General features: G+C 31.7%; 1 protein-coding gene and 1 pseudogene across 7 annotated transcripts in view; both read right to left on the bottom strand.

The window, feature by feature from the left end:
* MACMULV1R-PS1001 (vomeronasal 1 receptor macMulV1R-ps1001 pseudogene) lies at positions 845-1,513 on the bottom strand (annotated as a pseudogene).
* The window catches only part of ZNF678 (zinc finger protein 678), a 101,837-nt gene continuing 95,151 nt past the window's right edge, over positions 3,852-10,537 (bottom strand). For 4 of the 7 annotated variants that reach the window (XM_077939092.1, XM_077939105.1, XM_077939098.1 and 1 more), the window contains one exon: positions 6,760-8,315. In XM_077939092.1, coding sequence (XP_077795218.1) covers positions 6,823-8,315 — 1,493 coding nt within the window. In that variant the 3' untranslated portion in view covers positions 6,760-6,822. Of the gene's footprint in view, positions 4,742-6,759; positions 8,316-10,537 lie in introns of those variants that run through there. The other 3 variants (XM_077939096.1, XM_077939114.1, XM_077939101.1) reach the window with 1 other exon arrangement.

Raw genomic sequence — 10,537 nt, 5'->3', positions numbered from 1 at the left:
TTAGAATAAATTCACTAAAGTTGCAGGATACAAAATCAAGATATAAGAGTGAGTAGCATTTCTATATACTAACAACAAACTATCCGAAAAAGAAATAAAGAAAACAATTGACACCTGTAATAGTTACAAAAAGTTTACTTCCCAATAAAATTATTCAAAAATGTTAAAGATCTCTATATTAAAAGCTAAAGAAAATTGAGGTATACAATTAAACACAAATAAATGAAAAGTTATCCCTTATTCATAATTGGCCAAATTAATATTGCTAAAAAGTCTATGTTACACAAAATGATGTATATATTTAACATAATGTCTATAAAATATCAATAGAATTTTTCACAAAAACAAAAAAACCTAAAATTCATATAGTAGAGCAAAAGATTCTGAAAGCTGGAAGCATTGTACTACTTGACAGCTGAATATACTGAAAGCTACAGTAACTAAAACAGTCCAATACTGGCATTAAAAACAGATAAATAGACCAATGGAGCAGAACACAGAAAGATGAATACCTCACAGTCTCACTCATGTGGAATCTAAACAAGTTGATCTCATTAGAGACTAGAAAGAAGGTTAAGAGATGCTGAAGTTTTAGGAGAAAGGGGCTTAGAGAATTATCTGTTAAATGATAAACAATGCCTGTTAAGCTAGGAGGAATTAGTTCAAGAGACCTATTGTAGTGCAGAGTGACTACAGTTATTGAGAATATATTGTATTTTTTTTTAAAGTGCCAAGACAGTGTTGAGCATTCTCACAATAAAAATAACCATTGAGGTAAAGCGTTTTTAATTAGCTAGAATCAAGCATTTCAAACATCATGTGTTATATGTATATATATAATTATGTGTATATATGTAATTATAATTACATATATACATATATAATTATATATATACATATATCATTATGTATATATGTGTATATATAATTTTGCCAATTTAAAAATAATTTTTAAACACATCATGGAGCGAAAACAATGCTCCAAATACCAAGTCTGCATCTTTTTAAACTTAGCTGAACTATATAGAAAATACAGTTTTTATGATTTTTAAAAATGTCCACTTATCAGCCATAAGCACAGAAACTCTAATATTCACCAGCATGTTCTAGAACCAGCACAGAACATGGGAGTCACCAATGAACTCTATGGCTTTCACTTTAAGTTTGGGACACCTGGAGTTTCTGGTGCTGATGCTAATCATATGGATGACATTAAAGAAGCAGGTGGTGCTAACAGTCCCATCTCTGGCCATGGTGTGAACACAGAAATCAGGTTTGCATTCAAAATCACCAAGGAAATACTTCAATCCAAAAGCTCTCTAGATCTCTGAGTTTTTTAATACAGAAAATGACTAAGGAATTGGCGAGTTATGTGATTATTTATATAAACTCTGCAATGTAAGCTGCACCCATTTAAATAAAACATACTGTGATATGAGTAAGAAACTTCCCAAGATTCCAGTATCAATGGGGAAGAAAAGATTATTCCAAATTTTAAATCCACAGAAGCATTAAAAAATTTAAATTAAATTCAAAAAATTAAATGTAAATATAAACATAAATGTAAATGTTTATTATTGTCTAATATATTACATAAACACTAAAAACTAAAAAATTCTACATGTACACATAAAGTGTGCTATATGTAATTTATAAAAAACTAAATTTAAACTTTTTTGCTTGCCATTAAGTGTCCTTAAGATTTCCAAGATATATTTTTGCTTAAGGGGTTTCCATATTCTGATGTTTCTTTATATAGTGATTATGATATATAGCCTACCATTATTAATGCTTTACCTATTCTAACTGATTTCATGTTTACCACATTTTGTGGTAGAATCTAATAACATTTCTTTCATACAAACATTACTAACTCACTAATTTAATCCTATAAACTGTGTAGAGTACATCCCAATTATGCCAATTAAATTATTCAAATGGTGCATTTATAACTTAAAAATGTCCTCAAACTCTCCAGTTAAATCCAATTTTTCACTATATTAAAAATTTCAAATTTCTTATCACATCCTACAAAATACTGTATGAAATTACATGGGCTGCAGAGAACGTTGAGAAATCTGTAGCCATGATAAGCAAAGAAGGGAAAGGGCTATGACTGACACATAGATGGGGGTGAAAATAAAATAATAGTGAAGTACTGGAGATAACTATGAAATAAACACAATTCCTCTTAATTTCAGAGGCAGTTGTACACCCTGGGTATACATGTGTTTTCTTTACATGCAGAGTTAATGCCATCTCTTCATGCTGAATATTTCTAATCTCTTACTTGTAGCCAAAAAGTGACTTCGACAAGAGTATTTGCTGCTAATTATAGAGCATCTATTATACCCCCAGGAAACCTAGCACGTTCCTGTGTTTGTTCACCTCATTTATATGTCAAAACAACTTTGTGAATTATGAAGCCTTCCCAGTGCACATCTAAACAAATTGGCTCGAAAAAGTAAATAAATTCAATTATGTAAAATATTAAAATGGAAACAAAAACCAAGTAAAAATTGTCTGAAATAAGGTTCTCCAATTGAAATACAAAAATAGAATGTACTCATTAAATAAACTGTAGCAACACACACATTGTAGAATTACATCTTAAAATTATCTTGTGAACATTAATAAATTTTATGAAGGTTATTCTTGGAATTTCTCAGGAATATAGAGAAAATTTCATGAACTTTGGAATGAGAAAACTATATATTAGGTTTAGGATGGTCAACAGACAAGAAAAAAACAGGATCTGCATGAGAAGATTCTGAGCCAGGAGCCATAAGATTTTTCAGAAGTAAATTCAATACAAAGCAGAGAATAAATATTTACTTTCAGAATCTTTGAGATTCCTAGTTTGCTAGTAAATTACCAATACTTTTTAAATTACGTTTTGTTCCAATATTTTTGTTTTACTCTCAAAAAAGTACACACCTATACTCAAACACAATTACACGCTCCATAATTCTCTTAAAGTTAACACTTATGTTTAGAGTGATAGACTTATAAAATTAACTCCACGTTAATCAAAACTAAATGTATGTATGTGTTTTTACAGGCCAGAGAAGTCACAGGCTCAAAGAAAAATGTAGTATGACATTTTGTAAATAGTCATTCAGGATTCAAAATACATGGCTTTTCATTATACTCTTTTATAATTATCATCATAGTGGGCAATTATAATGGTTATACTGAAGATTATATAAGAGTATCATTGTCCAATATTTACAAAAGAAAAAAATTAAAATATAACCAATATGTTAATCAATTTTGTGCTGCTAGAAGGGGATACTTAACACTGGCAAATTAAAAAGAGGTTTATTAGCCTCAGTTCTGTTGGCTATACAAACATGACATCAGCATCTGCTTAACTTCTGATGAGGCCGCAGGGAGCTTTTACTCATGATAAAAGGCAAAGGAGTATCATGGCAAAAGACAAAGCAAGAGGAATATCAGCTTTTTTTTTTTTTTTTTTCTTTTTTTAACAACCAGCTTTCACACGAACTGACAGAGGACTCACTAACTGCAGTGGAAAAAACATCAATCTATTCTGAGGAATCTACACCCATGACCTAAACACCTTCCACTAGACCCCGCCTTCACCATGGGGAAACATATTTCAACATGAGGTAAGGTACAAAAAACCCAAAGCATATCATATAAAAAAAATTTCCCAAGTTGTTTGAAATTAAAAGCCACTGGGAAAAGAGACTACTAGAGGTATCCTTTCACTGTTACCCAGCAGTGTATTGTTACTATCTGTTACCTACAACTTTGGGTAAAGTGGTATAGGTTAATTATTGTGGCAAGATGTACTTCATTCAATGTAAAATATTCTTAACACATTAAAAATCATTTTGTTTTATTAAAAGAAACTGCATTCTAAAAATAACATTTCAAAAGCTACTATATTTTATTACCTTAATGTGCAACTCATAAAACAATTTACTACTAAAATTCAAAATGTTTTATTACTATAATGCAAAATACTTCTCTGAATACCTAATGTGTTACTTAAAACACTGTTATACATCAACAAAAAGCATTTCTACTTATATTTTCCTTATAAATGTTACATTTCAGCACCCTTAATCACTCATGAAAAAGCATATAAATGATGGTCATCTAATATAGAAGAACTTCTCATAGCTCTTACGCAGCAACAAATGACCACATGCTTTAACGTAAACAATAAATATAACAAAATCAAGTTATTTGAGATTTGAATTACGTCAATATTAAAACATATAATAAAAATAAAAAACTTTTAATACGAAAAAGTATAACATGAATGTAACTACTTCAAAAAGACATCATCTCTTGATTCATTTAAATTTTTTTTTTACCATTCTGTTACAGTTTATTATTAACTTATTTTCATTACAAGTAAGCCAAAAATAGTTTCCAATATTTAGAGAAAATTTACTCCTAATTAATTTATATTTTTGACTTTAGAAAAAATTGCAGACAGAATCATATCCTGAACAAATACAAGCTGTGACCTATTTACATCTTGATCAATGTTACAAGCCAGGGCCAAAAGATATTTTAATTCTGGGCTATTGCAGAAGAGTTTCTGGTTATATCAGGAAGTTAAATCATCTGAACAATTATTATTAGAGTTTTAACTAAGTCCAGTGAACTGTAAATAGGCAAGTTGGATCTCGTTTAGGCAGAAAATTGGGCTGTAGATGTAGGGTGTGTGGTGATGCTTATTGAATCAAACAGACCCTGTCATCTGCAAAAAAGAAAAAAGTAACTTGGTGTCATAATCTGTACTCTTGATTTTCTTGGTGAGTCTTTGACCATGTATTCTTATCTTTATTTATTTTTGTCTTTGTTTAAGAGCAACTAAAAAAGTCATTGAAAGGTGGAGTATATGGTATTATCTATCACTCATTACTCCTAGGCCATGTGACTCAATTCTTCCTATCTTACTTCCTTTCTAAGTTCTATAGATTATTTTTGTATGCATTTTAGGCATTTTTATCCTTTGAAAAATTTTAAATTATTGGATTGTTTCAAATATCTTTCATACATATTCTAAAAATAACAAAGACTTTGCATTCACATTACATTGCTTTCATGTTATCAGTGTCTAGCTATTACTAACCTCTTGGCATGCTGTTCATACTCATACACTCAATGTCTCCCTCAGTTTTGGCTATTCCCTCTTTCTTAACTCTCATTTTACTGCAGATTCTACTGATACCTTCTTTCAATGCCTCCTCAAATTGAGAAATAACTAACCCCTTTTTCTGGAATATTTATAATTGACTTATACAATTGTTTTCTAACTGGTTTCTTGCTCCTCTGATTAACTTCACACACTCCTGCTGGAGTTGTTTTCCAAAACACAAATATGAATATAACTTTCTATAGCTTTTAAATTTCTAATTTACCTTTCTTGCCAAAAGATAAAATCCACACTTCTCAATCTGTTACTTAGAGTTTTCAAGCACATAGCTTCCTGCAAGCAACTCTCTCCAGTTCATTCTCACCATGTTTTAACAATACACTTAAAAAAAGTTAGTATCAGACTTCTGCTCCTTTGCTCAAGCATTTCATTCTGTCTGGAAATTTCTTACCTTAAATATCTCTACATCAACTTCACTATGCTATACCATATTTTTGTTGCACTAGCATACATGAACAATCATGTCCAAGTTAAGTCCCACGTAAGTAAGAATTTCTACAGCCACATACTAGGATCTTAGCACCCCACTAAGATTGTCATCATCCAACCATCTCCCAGAATAGGAAGTAGTACACAAGGATGTACACATAATTAGTAAAAAATATAAAACATCTTCCTAAAACACAAATTTGAATCCATAGTAAATTATAACCTTTTATATTAAAGTTATCAATGTAGTAGAATAACTATTGCTGTTGTTTGATCTCTTAGGCATTTTGTCCTTCATTGAAGAGACTTATTCCTCTTGACACCATATGATTCTGAGAGGGCTTCCATATTACATCCTGTCTCTGCCTCCTTAGCTCTAGTTGATTGATCTAGTGCAAATCTGACCCAAGTTAGATGAATCAAAGCCTTTCCCTGTGATTTTTTCACCCAGACTCTGACATGAAAAACTACCTTTATTTATTTATTTATTTATTTATTTATTTATTATTATACTTTAAGTTCTAGGGTACATGTGCATAACGTGCAGGTTTGTTACATATTTATACTTGTGCCATGTTGGTGTGCTGCACCCATCAACTCGTCAGCACCCATCAACTCGTCATTTACATCAGGTATAACTCCCAATGCAATCCCTCCCCCCTCCCCCCGATTCATTTAAATTTACATACAACTAAATTATCTATTTAAACTTTGAATTATTCTTGACAATCAACACTGCTTTAAAGTAACATCTGAAACTGTTAGTGCCTTAGTACTTTCTATAGTAAATTATGTAATGTTTTATTTAGACTTAATTTTGGACATTTGTTTGTATTCACTGTATCTGTAAAATATATTCTACTATACTATAAACTCTGGTGTTTTCTAAGGTATATATCTTGAAAAAATGTTTTTCCACATTTGTAGGAGGATTTTTCCCCCATAAAATCCTCTAAAGTTGAAAAAAGTCTGAATAATTGTTTAAGGGTTTTCCTCTGGTACAGATTCTATTTACAGGATGATCTTTGAAATAAACAAAGGTATTGTAATATTCTATATTTATACATTTCATTCAGTATAGTGTTGTGCACCATGAAGCTTACATTTTGTGAAACATCCTTAAACAGTCATGATGCTCATACCACTTTTATTCAGTATGAAATTACTGAAGCCATGTATAATGTAAGCAGTTTTTAAAGACTGCCACATTTTTCACATTTGTCAGGTTCCTCTCCAGTATAAGTTCTCTTATACTTACTATGGATTGAGGATTGGTAAAACCCTTTTCCACATTCTTTACATGTGTAGGGTTTCTCTCCAGTATGAATTCTTTTATGACGAGTAAGGCTTGAGAACTGGTTAAAGGCTTTGCCACATTCTTCACATTTGTAGGGTTTCTCTTCAGTATGAATTCTCTTATGCTTACTAAGGATTGAGGACTGGTAAAAAGCTTTGCCACATTCTTTACATTTGTAGGGTTTCTCTCCAGTATGAATTCTCTTATGGCTAGTTAGGTGTGAGCACTGTTTAAAAACTTTGCCACATTCTTCACATTTGTAGGGTTTCATTCCAGTATGAATTCTCTTATGTTGAGTAAGGCTTGAGAACTTGTTAAATGCTTTGCCACATTCTTTGCATTTGTAGGGTTTCTCTCCAGTATGAATTCTTTTATGCTGAGTGAGGTTTGAGAATTGAGTAAAGGTTCTGCCACACTCTTCACATTTGTAGGGTTTCTCTCCAGTATGAATTCTCTTATGGCTACTTAGATGTGAACACCGATTAAAAGTTTTGCCACATTCTTCACATTGGTAGGGTTTTTCTCCAGTATGAATTCTTTTATGACGAGTAAGGCTTGCAAACTGTGTAAAGGTTTTGCCACATTCTTCACATTTGTAGGGTTTCTCTCCAGTATGAATTCTCCTATGTCTAGTTAGGTGTGAGCACTCATTGAAAAGGTTGCCACATTCTTCACACTTGTAGGGTTTCTCTCCAGTATGAATTTTCTTATGTTGAGTAAGGTTTGAGAACTTGTTAAAGGCTTTGCAACATTCTTTGCATTTGTAGGGTTTCTCTCCAGTATGAATTCTCTTATGTTGCATAAGGTTTGAGAACTGGGTAAAGGCTTTGCCACATTCTTCACATGTGTATGGTTTCTCTCCACTATGAATTTTCTTATGGCTAGTTAGCTGTGACCACCAATTAAAAACTTTGCCACATTCATCACATTTGTAGGGTTTCTCTCCACTATGAATTTTCTTATGGTTAGTTAGTTGTGACCACCAATTAAAAACTTTGCCACATTCATCACATTTGTAGGGTTTTCCTCCAGTATGAATTCTTTTATGTTTGGTTAGGTTTGAACATCGATTGAAAACTTTGCCACATTCTTCACATTTGTATGGTTTCTCTCCAGTATGAATTCTCTTATGTTCAGTAAGGATTGACCTCCGGCTAAAATTTTTGCCACATTCAATACATTGAAAGATTTTGCTTTCAGTTGATGAACATTGAGTAAGTCTATTATAACATTCTTTTTGCCCCTTACCCTCATTCACAGTTCTCCAGTCTTTCACTAAGTGCAAATTGTCAAGGCCCCAGCTTCTATGTCTCGTCAGTGTCACTTTTTGGCATAAATCTTTCATATCCTGCTCTGGCAAAAGGTCTTGAATGGAATAAGATAAAATAGCTGAAAGAAATAAAAATAAAAAGTTATTCTGCTTACTAATCTCCAGTAAATACACTTTACAAATCTAATAAATATTATATCAAAGACATTAACAAGATGGCATAATAAAATACCACAGGCCCTGATTCCTTTTTGAACATATAAACTTAACAAAAATATACTGACCAAAATGCCTTTCTGAAAACTATAAAATCTAGTTGAGTGTGCAACACCCTAGGTGAGCACAATTGCAAAATCCACATAGAATAGAAAGTAAAGTTTGTTACATTTATACATAAAACCTTTCCTCCACCCCAATATAGCATGGTGTCTTTAAGAGTAAACTTCAAACTCCTGGCTTCTCCCTCAAAGCAAAAAAACAAAAAACAAAACATTGCACATGTGCCCATACTTCTGGCTTTTAGGGGCTTTCCAAAGACTGGTTTCTGTCTCCCATAACAAAGACTGTTGAAAGAAATGGTGGTATGCTTTGAATGACAGCTTTGATCTGCTAAGAAAAAGGTAAATAATTGTTACTGCAGCAGAGAGATCATAGTGCCACAGACAGACACCAGGTGTAGCACATGATTACAGGTTTTTACAAAGAAACATGAACAAATCTCTTTAGCTGAACAGTAAACACACGATTCCAGAGAAGACAAATCATAAGAAGAGGTTTGAGAGGCTACAAGGATCTCCAGCCTGGCAAATAGCTAGTAGCCTTCTCCAGGACAAAGCCACTTATAAAGAGTGTGACAGGTGGCATTTTATTAATGCCCAAATATGAACCAAAGATTACAACATATGCAAAGTTATCAGGGTAACATGGTCCAATCAAGGAAACAAACTAAATAAAAAATTAATTCTAAGAAAATAAATATGTATAAATTATCTAAATAATTCAGATGACTCAGTAAGTGAAATGGGAACAAAGACAACTAAATAAAATCAGGAAATGGGAGTATCAACAAAATAATAAAATGTATAACAAGAAACAAAGTGTGGGACTAAAGAATACAAGAAAATAACAGAAATGTTTAAACAAAAGATGTAAAAAAATCAATAATAAACACAAAAAGACCCATAAGAAGACACATTATAAGCAAGATTTTGAAATCACAGAGAGGAATAAGATGTTGAAAGCAGCAAGAGAAAAGTGATGTGTCATTTATAAGCATTCTCCTATGGGATTACCTGTGAATTTATCAACAGAAACTTTGCAGGGAAAAAGGGAGTTAAGTGATATAGTCAGGGTGTTGAAAGAAAAAACAAAAACTTTCAAGCAAGAATACTATTAACAGTAAAACTGTCCTTCACAATTAAGAGAAGATGAAGACTTTCCAAGATAGCCAAATGCAGAAAAACTAAATCACCAGTAAAACTGTCCCATAGAAAATGTAAAATGGACTCCGGTCCATTGAAAATAAAATGTGTCATTAAACAAAAAATTATATACAAATACATAACTCTCTGGGAAAGATGTATACATACACAAAAATAAAATTCTGTAGTTTTATAATGATGGTGCTGAAAACACTTTTACTTACGCTCTACGATTTGAAAAATGCATGAGAACAATAATAAACATCTGTTGATGTCTATATAATATGAAATATATAATTAGTGACATCAATAATATGAAGTTTAAGGTAAATATAACAAAAAAAATTTCTGTATGCAACTGAAATTAAGCTATTACCAGTTTATTATATGTTGTTGTAACTTTGGGGGTTTTATAATTCTCATGGCAACCACAAAGAAAATACCTACAGAGATACATATAAACACACACAGAAGAAGAGAGTAGAAGCATGTTACTAAGCTCAGAAAACATACTGGAAGACAGAGAGAAAAAGAGGAAAAAATGGCTACAAGAATCCGATAAAACAATAAATGACAATAGTAAGTAATTATGTTTTAGACAGCTATTTAAATATTCATCAACAAAACATCCCAATCAGAAGACTGAATAAAGAGATTTAGAAAAAATTTTAAAAACCACAAACTATGTCTTGTCTCCAAGAGACTAACTTTAGATGACTGGCATAATAGTGGGAGGAAGAAAAAAGATTCCATGCAAATGGTAACCAAATGACAGTTGGAAAGGTAACAATTATATTGGGAAAAGTACATTATATGTCAACAACTGTTATATTTCACAAAGTATACTTTAAGCCAAACTTGTCACAAGAGAAAATATGAACATCAAGTAATAATAAAAGTGTTCATTTATTGGAAACATA

The sequence above is a fragment of the Macaca mulatta genome, chromosome 1 (genome assembly GCF_049350105.2).
Source record: "Macaca mulatta isolate MMU2019108-1 chromosome 1, T2T-MMU8v2.0, whole genome shotgun sequence".
Lineage (NCBI taxonomy): Eukaryota > Metazoa > Chordata > Mammalia > Primates > Cercopithecidae > Macaca > Macaca mulatta.
Note: the sequence above shows the minus strand (reverse complement) of the source record. Positions and strands in the feature narration are given on the sequence as shown.